Consider the following 18787-nt stretch of genomic DNA (forward strand, 5'->3'; position numbering starts at 1 on the left):
TAAATTGGCAAATCTGTGAAAGCTACACTGAAATAAAGTAGAATTATATCTGAAAGCTTTACTGGAGAATTGCTGCACATGAACACGCATTTGGAGTTCCCATGGGGTCTAGTTTCAGTGCAGCAGGTGTCCTCTTACTCAGGATTTTTCTATCCACTTCTGGCACTGTCTCTACCACCAAATGACAGTATCAACTGTGGCACCGACAGAGATGGTTTCATCCCTGCTTATGAGTTCCCAGAAGGCAGAGCTCTGCTTAACGTGTTCTTTCATATTAAGGTGATTGTGTGTTCATATGCTTGGTCATTCCCCATCACCCCTCCACCATGAGTAGGCATGTTGTTCTAAACCCAGTAATGATACCTGCTCTTGAGCTCTGTCAAACAGTTGCAAAGATACCCAAAGAAGATTAGTTGGAATGTTCTTGTTCAGATTGTTTACTCATTCTCAGTAGTAGAATATTAATTGTGTCACCTGGATGCCTCTGGAAACTTGGTGAGGGCTGGGAACCCATTTGTCACTTTGTTTTGTGGTTTAAGATCCAAAACAATGGCTTAAGATAAGAGGTTTGCTTTCTGCCAGTGCAGAAGTCCCAGGGCTTGCATTCCAGGCCTCTGTTAGGAAGAGGATCTCTGTATCCTTTGTCCTTTTGTTTTGCCTCTTGTAGCAGCTGGGCTGCCATCCTTAAGGCTGCCTTAAGGTCATCAGTAGCTGCTGAAGTTCCAGCCGTCTTTACCAGCTTCTTGGCACCAGGGAGAAGAAAAAAGGCAAGGGGACATGAGCAAATTCAGCCTCCTAAACAGCTTTCCTGGAAGCCCATTCAACATTTTTTACTTTTGTATGTCGGCCACGCCTATTTGTAAGCGAGGCTGGAAAATGTAGTTTGATGGCTGGGGTGTTGCTGTTTCTGACTGTAGGGGCTTGGCTGTCTCAAGGAGGGGCGAGTGGACTCTGGGGAGGCAGCTGTCAGTTTCTGCCACACCTCTGATGTATATCTTTCTGACACATGTTCACCAAGTCATATGCTCTAGCATATATTTCCTGACTGAGGCATAGTATAAAGGGTAAAACTTGGAGACAATATTTGTAAGGAATTCTTTCTAGGCTCTGTACAGTGTGAAATGTGTGACTTTGAGTATTGGTTCTCAGTCCTAAGAAATGCTTCACCACCATTGTTTAACTGAAACTTCATGCTGCCTGCTGAAATAAACTGTATAGGTAGTAATCTATTGTCACAAAAATTTATGTGTATATACATAAATGACATATATGTTTCCATATAAATTAGAGACAAAGGAAAGGTGATAATATGGTAAAATGTGTGTTTTAGTCTATAAATGCTGAGTATGTGCACAATATAAGAGAAAAACATTAGATATTCAGATACTGGTAGTTTATATAAAACCATTGTGTTATATTGATGACTCAGATACTGAGAATGGTATTATTGTGCTGATATTTTGAAATAGTAAGCAGCTCCTGTAAAGTTCAGAAGAAAACCAAGTGCTGTCTTCCTTTGATTAACATGATAATTGCATTCCTGGAAAAATCAGTATATGTTAGAGGGGCAAAAAAAAAAAGGAAAAGAAAGAAGAATCATGGTTATATGTTAAATAAAGCCTAGCTCAGATAATTACAGAAAGCAGGACAATTCTTCATTTTGAGATAATATCCTGCCGCTGAATCTGTCACAATAAATCTCTTCCCCAGATCAGTCATTGTGCCTACCCTCCCCAAATCATTGTATCAAAAGTGCCCTTGCAAGTCTCCGTGACTCCGAGGGGCAGCTCCCTGCTTCAGAAGACCTGTGTCTCCACTGTGTGTGTGTACACGTGCCGGACCCAAACTCGGTGGCTCAGTCGGCTCCTTTGCTCCTGCCCTCTGTGGTTGTGTCAGCTTGGCTCGTTTCCACACCAGCCTTGCGATCTCCATGTATTTGGTCAATTCTAATCTCCGAAGGCTGGGAGCCAGCCTTCATAAGAAGTAGTCAGCACTTGCAGCAAAGGTCTCAGACTCAGATATTAGAAAACAAACCTGTTACCTGCCAGCACGACTTAAAGTTGTAAGAGGATTAAAGGAACAGGTTAGAAAACTCTACAGGCCTCTCGCTTGCCGCCAGTTTTTGGTTGCTAAAGGCTTCCCTTAGCCTGTCCCATTCACTCACTCCCCTCTTCCCCTGTCCTGGTGGCTTGCCTCTGAGCCCTGTTTGTGTCTGTTAGCTCGGCTCCTGGTTGCTCCTCCTTTCGGTAGAAACCCAAGGAGGCTTTCAGATTTGAAGTGTTTGAGCAGAGAGATCATGGTGATGATCAGCAGTCTGATCATATTATTTCTACCTCCTCTGGCAGAATCATTCAAAAGGTTTAAGAATCACTTAACTGTAAAAAATACATAATTCTTTTCTTTTCATATTCTACCCTCACCTTTTCTTCTTCTTTTTTTTTTTGGTTAGTCTCAATACTTTAATTGTACTTGGATAGTTAACGGCTGTAATATAGCACTGCAATCTCCTTTGAAAACTGATGGCATTTAATTAAAATTACTTTTTGAAGTTAATGAACCAAATAAAATGGCACTTTTTAATTTTCTTTTTATTTTGTGAAGTAAAATTGCTATCCACCTATGTCAGAAAGTTAAAGTACACATTTTTTGCCTAGTGCTATACTACTGATTTTTTAAAGTGAGGTTTCAATATTCAGCATTAAATTTTCTCCATTGTGATGGTTGTGTTCTCTCTAACATATCTCAAGAAAATTATTTCTTTTAAATTTTAATTTGCAGATATCCCAGCAATGCGATTTTTATATCAGCTTATGCATCATTTAAAGCAAAATACTATGTATGTTTGTAAGGCTAGTGTCTACTACAGTGTTTTATACTAATGAATGTTTTTTTAAAATCTTAACTCGGCTCTACTGTATTTGGTTTCATGATATCATTAGATAGTTGATGGATGTGTTTTAAATTTTATTTTGCTCTTTTTAAAATACGCCTTTGAGTAAAACTAAAACTGTGGTTTACATTTGTGTGCAAGTGTGTGTGTATGTGAGCGTGTGTTGTCTGCACAAGTGTGTGCACACATGTTGGAGGCCAGGCTCTGCAGCACAGCCTGGGCAAAGCTGCAGATGGTGAATAATCGCTCGCTTACAGTCGCTCTTCTGTTTTGCGGGCAGGTGAGTCAGGATGGGAAGTCACTCCTTGACAAGCTCCAGCGGCCCCTGACTCCCGGCAGCTCCGATTCCCTCACGGCCTCTGCCAACTACTCCAAGGCCGTGCACCATGTCCTTGATGTCATCCACGAGGTGCTGCACCACCAGCGGCAGCTGGAAAACATCTGGCAGCACCGCAAGGTCCGGCTCCACCAGAGGCTGCAGCTGTGCGTTTTCCAGCAGGACGTTCAGCAGGTCAGTTTCACGGAGCCCTTTTCCTAGTCTGTGATGATGAAAATGGATGGGAGAGAAGAAAACGCGCACAGACACACACGCGCGCATGCACACATGTACACACACACACACCTTGTTCCTTACCACAAGGGAAAGCAGCATGTCGAGGACGTGTGTTCAGGCCGCTCTGCCACGTGCTCGTGCGTGCGGAACACAGGAGATGGTGCAGGGCCTAGACCGAGACTCAGTTTTGTTCCTGAAGCAGCTCATCCTCAGTTACATTTATTCATGAGAATAATGCCCGTGGCGCTTTTACCAGCGTGTTGCTACAGGTTAAGATTTGTCTGCTCTCTGATTACTTAGTAATAAGCTAATCACGCTTCTCTCCCACTTGGTGGAGAGTGTAGTCCGAGGTGCCCAGTGGTACTTAATGAATAGTTGTCTCATCAGTGAAAAGTGGACTTTAATGACCATTCATTGCTAAGCAGTCGACATCTTTGTTGTTGTTACAAACATAAGGGTCAGCCCAGTCCTCATACTGTTAATTTCCTTGTCATGAGATAAGGAAGCCTGCCCTGCTACCAGGGTTTTAAGGATTGCAGCTGTGGGCGCTGATAAGATACGATATATCTTTGGTAGTAAATAAGATAACAGTCCTGTCTTTGCCTCACAGTGGAGGGGAAAGCAAGGGTTTGAGTGAGGTGCCACTGGGGACGAGGGATTCTGGGTGTGAGGAAGACACGCAGGAGCTCCAGCGTAACACGCCCCAAGTACCACCTGAAAATGAGGGGGTTTCTGCTGAAGGGGTGCTGAGACCTGTCCTGATGACACGTAGATTCTCCACCTGCACTGACCATCACTCCTCCTGTAATGTGAATCTGGTGACTTCCACATCCTTTTAATTGCTCTATAGTTTTTGATTTTCATACAGTATGCTTTGATTCTGCTGATGGTTTGGGAGTTCTCTGAAGGCTTCATGTACAAAGTGCCTCAGGAATGATCATTTTAGTTTTTGTTTATTATTTATTTTTAATTTTTTACTTTTATTGAAGTACAGTAAATTTATAATGTGTTAATTTGTGGGGTACAACATAGTGATTCAGTTATACATATACATATTCTTTTTCATCATAGGCCATTACAAGGTATTAAATATAGTTCCCTGTGCTATACAGTAAGGCCTTGTTTATCTATTTTATATATAGCAGTATTTACAAATCCCAAACTCCCAATTTATCCCTTCCCACCCCTTTCCCCCTGGTAACCGTAAGTTTATTTTCTGTGACTTTGAGTCTCTCTTTCTTTTGTAAAGAAGTTCATTTGTGTCCCCCCCCTTTTTTTTTTTTTTTAAGATTCCACATGTAAGTGATGTTATATGGTATTTTTCTTTCTCTTTCTGGCTTGCTTCACTTAGTATGACAATCTCTAGGTCCATCCTGTTGCTGCAAATGGCATTTCATTCTTTTTTATGAGTAGTATTCCATTGTTTACATAGACCACAACTTCTTTATTGGCAATCTGTTGATGAACATTTAGGTTACTTCCATGTACTGGCTGTTGTCAATAGCGCTGCTGTGAACATTGGGGTGCATGTCAGGAACGATCATTTTGATGCCCTGCATTCTTCTTCAGAATGTTGTTTTAGTCACAGAAAGGAATTGCCAGGGAAGGGGTCTAGATGGAGGAGTCAAAGCCTGGGTGTTACTGTGAGAAATGAAATCGTGAGGTTGGAAGCACCAATATTAGTGGGTTTTTTTAGTTGTCCAAAAACGGTCGCAAACTGTAAATTTTAATAGTTTAAATGTGCTTATTAAAGGATTTTCCCACCTATTTCCGTATCCCTTGGGTCCGCTGTTCACTCTGTGTGCTTGAGGGCCAGCGTACTTCCTGGACCTGCGTCTGGAGTAGCAGCCGGGGCTACCCCCCACCTCCTTGGGGCGCCACGTCGCATGAGATTAAGCCACTGGGCTGCTCATATCAGGAAAGGAAGCCTTGGGGAATAGGCTGATGAGTCTAACCATCTTGTTTGGCACCAGGTACTCACTGTGCTTGAATTTGAAAACAGCAAACATTAATTTTTATATGTAGAAAGGTAATTATGATAATTACGAGATCAGTTCTTTAAGCAGCTGTTTTTCCCTCAAGAACAAGAACAGGGTTGGATGTCAGCAGGAGAAAGTGTTTTGCACCCTCTGGCCCTATTAACATTCCACAGAAGCAGTGATTGCTCTTTAAGTGAAGCGTTTTGTCGATTAAATGATCGGGAATGGTTTGGACGTGTTGTGCAAACAGGAAATTGCTATGTCGGCTGGACTTGTGAAGCAAGGAGCAGAGTTGATAAGATTAAGCAAAGCAAACACTTTACCTCAGAGGAGCCCGTAGGATGTCAAAATCGAGCATGTGTTTCTGAAACTCAAATTAATTCACACAGAGAAAAATTTTGCCATCTTGAGCATCGAGCAGGAAAGGTAAGCTGAGGATAAATGAAGGAAAGACCTTGTCAGCGTAGTTAGTAGAAGATAAACTTGTAAAGACAAAAACAATCAAAAATCCACAAAAACATAGCTAATTAGAGATACCACATGTGGCTTTTGTTTGGGTCATGGAAAGGCATCTGTAGTACCAAGGGCAAAGAAAAGCAACTTACCACACAAGAAATACGGACACTTTTGTGAAGACAGCCTCTAAGAAGAGTACGCGCTTGTCTGTGGAAGAGAAGATGTGAGACCAGCGTGTGCCCCAAGGAAGGGAGCCCTGGGGGATGCACGGGGAGTTTGATTTTTAAAATATGCCTAATTTTGGTTTAGCGATTAGGTTTTTCTTCCCCCCTTAACAAGCAAAGGCAGTTTCCCAATTTCTATATGGACAGTGTTTCGGGTGGGAGTCGTGCTGTGGTGTAGGGTCATAGCGCTGACCGTGGGTCCAGATCACAGGATGGGGAGGCAGGCGGTAAAGACGTGCCCACATACACGTGCTAGCTGCTGAGCAACATTACCTGCTGTCATCCTTAGCTTCAAAATAAAATTAATACCATTTGTTCTATTTCTTGATGGTCAAATAATATACATATTCCAGTTGCCTGCTGTTTACTGTTAGGGCAAGCCTCAGTGGGCATTTCGTTGAATTAATGAGTGAGTAGCTGTATTCCTGCCAGGCGGAGTTTTTCAGTTTAGGGTGTGCTTTAGTTGACTCTAACTACATAGTTTATTGTTGACTCTAACTACATAGTTTATTTTTGCTGCACTCGTTCAAGTGGGAGGAGAGTCTGGACGAAGTCCACAGCAGGCTGCCGTCAGACTCGTCCTCCCACTCGCTGGCGTGTCTGCCCACCTCTTGGGCTGGTGGGGCTTAGTCACCCCAACACGTCCAGTGAGGTCAGTGGGCCCTGGAAATCTGCTTTCCAGAAGTAGGCTTTCTCCCTTAGACAGGGAGACCTTCTCCTAAACAGAAGCCCCCCGCCACCCACTGCAGCCCTTTGAATGTGTGAGCATCACACCTGCTGAGTTACCTCTTGGAAAAACTCCCTTCAGGTTGGTGTTGGGCCATTAAGATTGAAAAAATGGTCGAGCAAGGCTGGCCCACTCTAGATTCTTCTTGTCCACACTTCATTCTTTATACAAAACACCTGAACTGAACGTGTGATATTCTGAGAGGTACAGAGATAAATGTGTTGACTAGCTCAAAGTTCCTTTTCTCAAGGAATTGTAATCTTGTGAGAGTCGATGGTTTAATAGTCAAATACGTTAGACCACAGCACGCTGAGATTCATGGATGCTGTTGATTGTCGCAGGGTGTCGTTTTGCCAGGATGTGAATTTGACTGTTAAGGTGGGACCAAGTGAAGGAGTGGATAAAGCTTGCCACCCTTGTCCCTGCTGTCCACCCACCTCACACGTGCATTTGGGTGGGACACATCTGGGCTGTGATGACTTGTGCACTTGTCGGGTTCCAGGGAGCTTCGTCTGTGTTCTCAAGCATCAGGGGTGCCGTGTATCAGGAAGACAAAGGCTTCTGTAACGGGTGCAAGTGACAGTTGCTGGGGCAGCGGGAAGGCCTCCAGGGGAGGCGCGGGGTTTGGGCTGGTCTTCGACAGGTGGGCAGAAGTCTGGAGGCTGAGGACTGGGCAGCAGGGGTTGCCAGGACAGCAGAGACATTAAAGGGTGGGCCTGCCTGAGAACAGCAGGTGGCCAGGGTGGGCAGAACAGGAGGCGAGGAGGCCGAGCTGGGCAGGCGTGGAAAGGTGACCCCGTGTCACAGGCTCGGGAGTTGTTTCCAAAGCTTTGGGACACCATCGAGGGGACATTGTGAACCCGAGTGCTGTGCGTGGGTGCAGGCCTGCAGGGACTGCGTGGCTGTGAGGATTGAGGGCAGGGGCATCCGCGTGGCAGCGGGCTCCCCTCGGTGCTCGTGGGTGCTCGCTAGTGGGCAAGTTAGGGGTCTCTCTTCTCTTGGTGCCCACAGCCACCCTGCAGAGTGGTTAATGCAGTTCTCCACTTTGAGATCAAACCCTGAAGGACCACGTGCCGTGCATTTGAGTTGATGCTGTGGGAGTGGATGGCGAATGCTGCGTGCGGTGGAAAGGTGGCTCTGGTTGTGGGGTGACAAGTGCAGCACGAGAGTGACACTTCAGGCGAGGAGACGGGCTCAGTCCCCCTCATGGACCTCTGTGCCATCGGGGGGGGGGGCGTCTAGGGAATAGAAGTGAAGGTCTGCAGGGCAGCAGTCTGTGTTAACCTCTGGTGTTCCCCAAGTGTCTGGGATAGTAGATCCTTGGTGTCTGTGGACTGAATGAATGAAGAAAGTTAAGGAATTCCCTAATTCTGCTAATTAAAGATAATTTGGGGCGAAAGTCTCTTCGTGAATTCTGGAGTGGGGAGGGCTGGCCTCACGTGGGAATCGCGTCATCTAACCAGGAGATCTTCATGCAGGAACCAGGAGCTTTGACTGATGTTAGGGAGCCAGGGGTGGCCCAGAAGGAGATGGTAATTTCAGTGCATGGGAATTGTGCAAGTGTGTGAGATCCTTAAAATAGTAAAGATTTTGACCACTTGAACAGAAAGAGACGGGTTTCAGGTCTACAGAGAAGCTGTTTCACAGTTCTGCCGTGGGGCCTCGGCTTCTGGCCTCCTGCCAGTAAGAGTCACCTCCCCGCGGTGTTTGACCCAGCAGCCCCGTCCACCCTGAACCCAGCTCTTACGTGAAGGTTCCTGAACCTCGTTTGTTCTGTGCTCGTTAGCTTAAGGCAGAAGGACGGACTTTTCTCGTCCCACTCATCAGGGTCACTGTACAGGCCTCGCTGTGTAACCCTCTCCTGCTTACATTCCCATGCTCACGGTCCTGGTTGTGCCTCTCGGTAAGAACGGTTAGAAGATTGCCGTCCTTTCTGAGAGCTTCTCATTTGGAATTAGGGAGAACTGGAGGGCGAGTGGTTAGGGGTTGGGAACCTGCACATTTATTTTTAGTTCACATATATGTACTAATTATTGTTTCTAAAAACAGATTAGATCTTTAGCTTTTAAACTTACATAGTTATCAAAGGAATAAAGCCAACCACAAAATAAGAATCAACAGAATGTGGTAATCCAATCATAAAGCAGGTAGAGGCTGGCCGCTGATCTTCCTGGTGGGTTAGGGGCCAGCTTTCCTTACCTTTTGTCACAGGAACAGAGACTGTCAGAGTAACCTTAGTAACCACAGCTTGGGAGGAGCTGACAGTTCAATGGTGAGGATGAAAGACTGGGGAAATGGACGGATCTCTTCCCTACAGCGGATGTGGTACTGGGATGTGGGTATGTGAGCTGGCGCTGTGAGCCAGCGGGGCAGGAGCTCAGGGGACTGGGGTCAATCAGAAGTGAGCAGGGAGCTGAGGTCGTCAAGCCCACAGGGACACACGCACTGAGGAGCCGGGATGCCCAGGAGCGGGTGGAACCACGAACAAAATCCAGGCAGTCTGGGACACCCTACTGTTGACTGCCAGCCCATTGCCAGGGTCCCCTAAGAAGACAGCGCCCAGTGACTAGCTGGACAGGGGAGACCGCACATGTGCACGTGTGTGTATGTTTGTGTGTTTCTGTCATGCAATAACTAGACGTAAGCTAAATATAACATCTGGACTCGTTTCCCAGATAACATCTTAGACATATTAAGGTTTTTCTTGGACAGTTTTGGACTATTTTATATTTATTTACAAACCAAGAATGGGAAAAATAATTTTTTTAAGTTTAGAAAATTGTGAAAAGGATTAACTCCTGTTGGTAGATTGCTGGTTTGGTTGGCATTTGAAGGGCATATCCAAGGTGAGACTATATGAATTATAACCTGCCTGTCTTCTGTCTTCCCTCCCTCCCGTCCTAAGCTTCTTTGTTTTCCTTAAGAAATTTAATGTACTTAGGTAATTAAAACTAGGGTAATATCAGGAGAACAGATTTATATATTTTTAGAAGGTACACGGATGGATGGATAGATGAGGTACAGGTTTAGAAGCCGCCAGCCTCTTCGTGAGCCCTTCTTCACTGATTTCACCTGTACTCCCTCCTGGCCAAGGAAGGACGCACCTGCCCCTGACCTTTCACGCGCTCTCATGTGGGCTGAGCAGAAGTGGCTCTTGTAAAGCAGGGCGTTTGGTTCTATATCACGTGTTTGTGTAAACTGACTGAGGTTTTTTGTTCTTGTTTTAAATAGTTTCTTTTTCCCAAGTGAGCATTAGGCTTAGTATACATTGGAGTGTACTAGAAGCATTTTTAAAAAGGTATTTCTGTACTAAGAATGATTGTAGTTTTAGAATAAGCATCATTCTAATTTCGAAATACAGCGATTGAAGATATGGAGAGTTCTGGGCTCCACTGGAGAGATTAAAGAAGTGTGTGTCAGGGGAGATAATCATTGTTGTCAGGCAGCTGCGAATGCTGGACCTAGAAAGTTCCTCCTTCTTCCCTCAGTCCCCACGAGCCCACAGATGCATGTTGAATTTTGTGTTGGTTTCATTTCACTGTAAATGTCATTCCATGCACATCACAGAATTTAGAGCTAGAGGCCCTGGTGATCATGTCAGGCCAAGCCCTTCATTTTCCAGGTTAAAAAAAAATCTAGCCTCGAAAAAGTTGAGTGACTTGGCAGAAGCTGCAGGAAGCCTAGAGGTTTAACTGCTTCACTGCCTGTGACCTGAGGAGGATGCTTCACTTCTGAGCTAATCAAAGAGTGAGGCTGACATCTTCCTTAAGGCAGACTATTTAAGTGGGGCTTCTCAGGCTGGGGGAAGGGGCTTCCGTGGAAGCTGCAGTGCCCATCACTGCGGCTACTAAGGAGATTTTTGTTATTTCTTCCCATTCACTGTTGACATTCACCTTAGGAGTGGATGAGGGAATGTAAGGGAGAGGGCGCTGATTTCTGGCCCTGGCATCTCTTCACCGCTGCCACTGCCTCCTTGTCTATGAGCAGCTGAGGGGATAGCTGGGCCCCCACTGGATGAGGAAGAGCATGATTGGTTTCAGGAGTAAAATGCACTCTGAGCATTAGGAAAAAAAGTCTCAGGCAGGCTAAGGTAGCGTGAGTATGTGGATTCCTTCATTTCTGATTTTTAACTTTGTGTTTAAATGTCCTTAACAGCATAATACTGGATATCCATCTCAGGCATTGCTGAGTCCCAGCCTCTAGTAAAAGGCACATTGTCTAAGAGCAGACCTCCTTTTTGATCTCCCATGTAAGTTTAGCAAATTTCAAGTGATGTCCCTTAGTTGTTCAGTCATTCTTTGTTATAATCACCAAAATACCATTCATTGATTTGATAATCAGAGAAGCTCTGTCTCAGTGCATTTTTCAGGAGCACTTATTTAAAAGCAGAACTAGAAACACAGTATGTCCATTTCTAGATTGGCATCCACAATGGTTTAAATAACAGCCACCGAGTTGAACAAGGAAGAAACTAAGTGAAACTAGGTTAATGTGGGTTTCATAGGGAAGGTAGGGTAAGGCAGGGGGAAAATTCGTATTTTGCATCTGGAAAATCTGATTTTATATAAAAAAGAACAAATTCAGAATATTTTAGAATTACCTTCTTTTTCATTTGCTTCATCTAATTGTAGTTTTTTAAACTAAGTACAGAATCAGAAAAGCTAGTTGTTTTATTTCTTGTGCTTGAAATATGACTGAGAGGGAGGGGACTCTCATTATTACGACTGGAAACACTTGTTCCCTGTGCTTTGTCTCTTGAACATAGTAGCTAAAATGGACAGATGGCTGTGTGTTTTCCCTGAACGTTCTCTGCTTTCAGAGTTCCCAGGAAAAAGAGACCAGCTCAATGTGCTCTTGGTGGGTTTATGTCAGAGGACTTGTGTCGTTTTCATAAACAGTAAATCCTAGTGCTGGAACTCCATACAATACTACAGTCCGTGCTGTGACACAGTGTGATGGTGGATAAAGGCATGTGTTTGGAGTTGAGAAGTTCTGCATTTGAATCTTTTTTCTAGGTGTTCTTTCTTGGGCACTTAACTTTTCTGAGCCTCCATTTCTTGCTCAATAGAGATAATAAAAATTTTCATTCTTTTTTCTACTTTCTTGGGGAGAAATGTTTTTTGGAATTAAGAATTTGTCAAAGTTGAGAAAGATAACAGAGCAGATGCACTGTGATATGTAATACTGTAGGGGGATCTGAGAGCCGCCGCCGCCCCCACCCCCCCCCAACGATCAAGTGCATGGAGATTTCTGCAGCCAGATGTACAGGAACTCACACTAAAGGGATCGATAAAGACTATTAATAGCCTCAGGTCAGGTCTTTACTGCCAATTAATTTTTGTGACCAAGTCTTGAAAAAATATTTGGAATTTCAGAGCTGTTTTAGCTTTTTGTGAAAAAGCAGTTATGAACCTGTATTGCGCTCCCAAGCACAGCACAGAATGATCTCTCAGTAAGTGATGCTGGAGACAGTGACGTGGTGCATGGTGGTGTTCTAGTACATACTTGAAGTAAACAGCTGTGTATTTTCAAGGAAAAATGTCATTATGTTGTTCTGTACATTGTGTGTTGCTGAAATGGAGGTCCTTGAGAATGAGTCTCCCATTTGACTAGGGTTTAGTATTTAGTCATAAGTTCTTAAATAGTGATTACTTAGAAATATTAATCCACAAAACATAGTGAAAATTAGGTAGTGGGGGCTGATGACAGAAAATTACTTTAGAGACAGGTTGCACGGGATGGCCAGGCCCTTCCTCGTGATGGAGGTGGAAGGCGCCAGTGGCCAGTTCCTGAGGTGTTTGGTCCTGGTGTGGTTGTGTGTGCTGGCTCACCTACCCCCCGTTTTGCTGTCTGTCATAATAGTGTCACTTCATCAGGGTGTTTTACGCAATAGCCTCAACTGTTCTGAAGCAGAAACAGCTCTTTCCTTCCAGACCTCCGCGTGCTGCCTGTATGCCTGTCGTGCCTGGTGAGGAAGAGAGGCCGCGTAGACTGGAGGTTCAGAGGATGGACCTTGCTTCCGGGCCCAGGTCCACAGACTGGCTCTTCCCCATGGTGGCCGAGGGTCCTTGGCCCTGTGTCTTCATCTGTGGCCCAGGGTCATGATGCGGCCCCCAGCCCAGCTCTCTGTGAGGACTGATGGTGTAGGTCCTAGCCTGCCTCAGTGGCCAGGGCTCAGGCAGACTGCAGTTTCCAGTGAAGAAATGAGCAGATCAGACATGCCATCATCATGCTCACTCTTGCAATTACGTGACAAATGGGGAGTGAAACTCAACAACCTGTGAGGTTTCCTGACATTTTGCCTTAGCTGCTGAGATGGTTATCTGTGTTTAAAGTGTTGGTGGCTCGCTTTGGAATGACCTTGATCTTGGGGCGATCTTGGTGCCCATTAGAAGGCGCTGGTGTACAGAGGACCAGGCTTGTCTCACTTCCTCTGAGCAGGGAGGAGGTGACGTTGGCCCTCCAGCCCTGCTCCTGCCTGACAACCAGGTAGCCTGCGGGGAGGACCGGCTTTTGCCCTTCTCCTCGAGCCAGCAGCAGAGCAGCAGGTCCTGGGCTGGGCTGGTTGTTCTGTGGCTGGAGGTCACAAGGCAGGGAGGTGACAGCTGCCACCACCGCTGAGGTCGGGAGGGGGCCAGCCGGACTAGCTGGATGGAGCCCCTGATGTGCAGATATTTTTCTGTTCTAAATGGAAAGAGTCCACAAGCTTGCCTTTCAAATGCTCCTTGGACAGGTGTAGTCGTTCAGGATTCCTTGGCAGTCGGGGGAATGTTCTCAGACTTAAGAGAAGCAGAAGCCTCGTGGGCAAGTTTGGTTTTGAATATGAGCTCGATTTCATAATTGTCTGCTACTGTTTTTAAACAGCGCTTGGAATTTGTACACTCTTCTTTGAACTACTTTCTTGTTTGTTGAGATTTCACCTGGTATTTACAATTCTGTCTAAAGGAACCACTAATAAAACAAAAATCGTAACCCTTTTGTAACCCTCAGTGGTTGGTTCATAATAGCTTTTATTTCTTCTGCTTCCTGAAGCACTTTTCTTAGGCTTAAAAAACAAAGTTTTATTTTTTCAGAAAGACTGTATTTTGCTTCCTCTAGCACTTTCTACCAAATAGTGTTTACTTTTTACTTTTTGAAGTTGTGCCCTTACTTCAAGGCTGTATTGAGACTTGAAGGAGACGTGAGGGCAAGTATCAGTAATCACTATCAGTAGTCATCAGGTTTGCTGTTTACCAAACCTTGTTTTTTTTCTTTTTAAGGTATTGTTGAGGAATATATAGAATATGCTATAGTTGTAGTTAAAAGGAGGTCTCCCAGCCCCTTCACGCAGATCTGATAGCATACATGTAACTTAGACACCTCTCAGCTCTTTTCAGGCTTAATGTAGTTGGTCCTTGTCTTCCGCCTGGTACTGGCCTCCTGCCTGGAGGCACATTCGGTTAACTGTATCCATTCTTCGAAGTTGAGACATCTTAAAGCTGTCATTGGGCATTTCTCTAGAAGTGAAACGGGACCTGTGTTTTATAATAGGCACTAAGAGACTGACCCACAAACAGCTCAGCAGTTGGATGTCAGCCTAGACGTCAGGTGGTGAACGTGATTATTTACTAATGGTAGTATGGAAGATCTCTCTTTCTCTCTTTTTAATCTCAAGAAAGAAAAATAATGTACTAAATGCACTGGTTAAAAAGCAATGGAATATCCATAACCTGTGCTGTCAAAGCACTTAATGTTAGATGGAAGTCCCCATGGGTTATGGTTATGGTTTATGGATGAGGGGTCATGGGTGGGGGCTGTGGTTTATGGGTGAGGGGTTATGATTTATGGGTGGGGTTGGCTCACATGCTGTACTCACCATGTGGGGACAGTAAGGTGCTTAATGTAGATTTCATTGAAAACTCACAGCCCTCCACCATTATTGTCACCACTGAGCAGGTAGGAAGCTGCAGCTCAGAAAGGATGCTGGATGTCTGTGGTGCAGGGGGCTAGAAATGAAGGGTTAACGAGGGAGTTTTTGGGAGGACTGGGAGGCTGAGGTGACTGACAATACACATGGATCTAGTAGGAATTACTCTGTGACCCCGGCTGACTAGCAGAATGGCAGTGTGACCCCAGGTGACTAGCAGAGTGGTGGTGGTGACAGAGCGATTCAGAGATGAACTGTAGGAATAAGGTAAACGTATACCTTTAGCCTGAACACCCGCCCAGGGCCAGACTTCTATACCTGCCCGACCCTCCCACATGTGCACACATGTGCACACACTCACACACACCTCTGCTCATGCTACAGGGGTGTTTACAGAGGATTCCCAGAGATTTAGTCAGGTTCACGAGCCACTTTATTTAAATATGCTGCTAACTTTGCTAAACCCTGTGGAAAAAGGACCCTCTGGAGCAGAGGGGGACAAATTGAGGTGGACAGCAGGCTCTGGCCCTACCAGCTGCCTCTTTTTTCCCTGGATATCTGTCAGCACAGCTGATCTCTCTGCAGTGCGGGTAACAAAGGGCACAGGATCCTTTTTGTAGCAATGAACCTCACATTAAGGCCCCTTTTGTTTATTTTTTTTTTAACTGAAATAGTTGACAGGCAATATTATGTTACTGTCAGATGTACTAAATAGTGATTTGACATTTGCATATGTTATGAAATGATCACCATGACAAATTTAGTATCCATCTGTCCCCATACAAAGTTACTACTGTGTTCACCATGCTGTAAGTTACACCCCCCACCCTGAGGCCTCTGTGATTTTGCTGTTAGTGGAGCGCTGTGACTGGTCCACTTCCAGGCTGCCCTCTAGACCACGGTCCTAGCTGTAAGGCCTCAGTGGGTTCTTTAGTCCAGGATCGGTTTGCTCGGTAGGCTTAGTTACCATGGTTACTAATTACAGAGTGCGAGGCAGCCTTCAGTACTTCGCAGCACATTAACGAATGTCTTCAGATACTTAACATACATCTTCAGATACTTAAATAATTTCTTTTAGTGTAAGTTTTATCTACAGATGTCACTGGCTTAGTTTTTTGCTGTTACGTACTCTCCAGCAGAAAGAGACAAAATGTATGTTTGATGTAGTGTAAATATTTTGTTTGATGTTGTCAGTGCTTTGCGATTTCTCAAGTAAAATAGCCAATGAACTGCTTAGTCCCACTATGAACTTAAAAACATCAGGTCACCCTACTTTACTTTTACTCTTTTTCTTTAGTAGATTTCAACTAACAAGAACTTGTAAGTAATTAAATTCATGGAATGTTTAGCTTTCACAACAGCTTGGTTTGTAGAATAAATTATCCTTAAAGACATAGACAGAGGCATTTAAGTGTTTTGTTTTCTTGGGTTTTACTTATATGTTTTGAATCTTATAAAGAAGAGACAGAAAAACATTAACTCTGTAGTTAAACTTGAACTGCCTGAGTTGTGAAGCTTTGAACCATATAAAAATGTTAAGTTAAATTGGTCCTCTGTGGCTTGCTAACTACTGTCTTATACAAAAGCCAGGCCGTGTTGGTGGCTTAGTCATGCATTAGATGAAGTGAGATTTAATTTAATCATCATTGCATGTAACATTTATATGCACACAGATTTGCGCTGTTGAAGTAAGAGCTGATTAAAATCATGGTGGGAAAGCTGGCAGATCTAATTCTTAACCTGTTAAACTAGTGTCCCATTGCTCACAATTTTGTTTTCTCCTTTGCTTCTTGTTTCTTACAGAGCTTTGGTAACAGAATGCATCTTCCACGGTTAGTCCTAAACACTGAACAAGGCGGCCGTTGTTTTTATGGCATCTGTGTCTGTGTTTCCTTGTAGGTACTGGACTGGATTGAGAACCACGGAGAAGCATTTCTGAGCAAACATACAGGTGTGGGGAAGTCTCTTCATCGGGCCCGAGCTTTGCAGAAACGTCATGAAGATTTCGAGGAAGTAGCACAGGTAAAACGATGGCTTGTACTGTCTTTTCCCATAAACACTTACGTGGTTAGTTTTGAATTACAGTTTTAACACCATCTGAGATGAGTTAGCCGTAGCCAGCAGTGTTCGAAGGTGATTCAGAAATGATGCCTGAATTTCAGAGTGCAGTTGTCAGTGTCTGGGCAGAAAGATGGTTTAGTCCATTGACCTTTTTGTGAAATGTGATGTTCTTGAACCTGAAAAATGTCTTAGATGTTTTTGCCATATTTATTGTACCAGTGTCTATTGACTAGCTTGTGAAATTCCAATTCATGGTCAGAAATTAACAGTCCTTCTTGCATTTCTATAACGATGGACTAGCATGACTTGTCCCTTTGTTATTTCTTTTTTAAAAGATGTGCTTCGAAACAGGAGGTAGGGGTGGTGGTATATTCAGAGCCTGGAGTTTGTGGAGTTCCAATATTGTCTGTAATGCTAACCAGCTGTGTGACTTTGGAAAAATTTCTTAACCTTCCTGAGGTTTAACTTTTTCATCTGAAAAATAGGCACAGTGAGGGCTGCTTGAGAGAAGCAAAGTATGTGTGTGTGGTTGCATCATGTAAGGTACCCAGACCAGGGCTTTCCACAACTCACTGCTGTTTGGTAAATGTGCCTTTCATTTTGTTTTGTGTTTTTGTGTTTTGAAAGAAAGATGAGTGAAGGAGGGAGCAATGACCATAACATGAGAGAGATATATATATGGAAGCTATAGGAGGTAGGGTAAAAGTTCTTTTAAAAAGAAGTTGTAGGATGAGTGCAAATTGAGACATATTATGGTAAAACTGAGGAACACCAAAGGCAAAGTCTTAACAACGAGAAGAGAAAAATGACAAAATCACACCTGCGAGAATGACTTTGAGGAAGACAGCTGACTTCTTACCAGGAACCACAGATTGTGGAAGACAGTGGAGTGCAGTCCTGAGGGAAAGTACCTCTGAACCCGGATTCCACACGCAGTGGAACAATCACTCAACAGTCAGGATGAAATACATAGACTGAGACTGAGAGAGTTCACCACTCAGATACTTGCCTAAGAACTGGAGCGTCCAGTTTAGTCAGGGTAATGGAAGCACCCACCGTAACGTAAGCACCGTGAGAATAAGGACTTTGTTTTGTTCTGTCTCTGTCTCTAGCGCTGAGAACAAGGCTACCTGGTGCAGGTAAGTGTGCAGCAGTATTTGTTGAATGAATGACTTAAATGAATAAAAAAGGAGCTACAAGAAGAAAGGACTGGGCACAGAGTTCGGTAAATATGTTTGTAAATCAAAGGATTGACCCGTTAGACAAAAGGCGACGGATTTGGGGGGAGAGTTAAAAACAAGACAGAGCCAAGCAGCAGAGCACTTGAGCACGGAGGACAGAGAGGGGTCCCAAGGAGGATGGTAGGAGGCGTGTTTATCTAAGATTTGTAAATTCAGCTGTACATGGTTGCGTTTTTGAAAGACGCCTAAAAATACGGGAGTAGAAAGCACCGCTTCCCCTGAGTATAAAGGGAAAAGAAATAGAGAAAACCAGATAAATAAAAACTCATGAAAACGGGTCCAGTGGAAGCAAAAGAAAGGAGAACAAAAATCATGTTAGAAAATCACAAAATGAGATGCAGTCATTTGTCCACAAAGAGTGTGAATTACAGTAAATGCAAAATAGATTATACTTGCTAAGAGAAAGATTCTCTGATTGAATAGTTCGTGAAAAATCATGCTGTGTATTGTTTTCAAAGGGCACACCTCAAACCTCAATATACAGGAAGTTGGAAAGTATGTAAAGTATTAGAAAAAAGGTCCACCAGGCAGATATTAACCAAATGGAAACTGGTGCAGCGATATTGGTATTAAGCAAATAGACTTGAAAGCATAAAAACATTGTAAAAAATAAAGAAAACCTTCAATTATGAAAAGAAGACTATCGATGTACTTCTAACAACATAGTCTCAAAATTTCTAACACAGAAAGAGCAGGAGTAAACCACAGCTGGTGTCTGTGGGTTTTATATGACAGAGGGGTCAGTTGTGC

General features: G+C 44.0%; 1 protein-coding gene across 2 annotated transcripts in view; it reads left to right on the forward strand.

Moving 5' to 3' along the window:
• Window positions 1-18787, forward strand: part of TRIO (trio Rho guanine nucleotide exchange factor) — a 331311-nt gene that overhangs the window by 152137 nt on the left and 160387 nt on the right. For both annotated transcript variants that reach the window (XM_031443331.2, XM_064479579.1), the window contains exons 9-10: window positions 3171-3401; window positions 16635-16757. In XM_031443331.2, the coding sequence (XP_031299191.2) occupies window positions 3171-3401; window positions 16635-16757 (354 nt within the window). The remainder of the gene's footprint in view (window positions 1-3170; window positions 3402-16634; window positions 16758-18787) is intronic.

This window comes from Camelus dromedarius, chromosome 3 (assembly GCF_036321535.1).
Source record: "Camelus dromedarius isolate mCamDro1 chromosome 3, mCamDro1.pat, whole genome shotgun sequence".
NCBI classification, from domain to species: Eukaryota; Metazoa; Chordata; class Mammalia; order Artiodactyla; family Camelidae; genus Camelus; species Camelus dromedarius.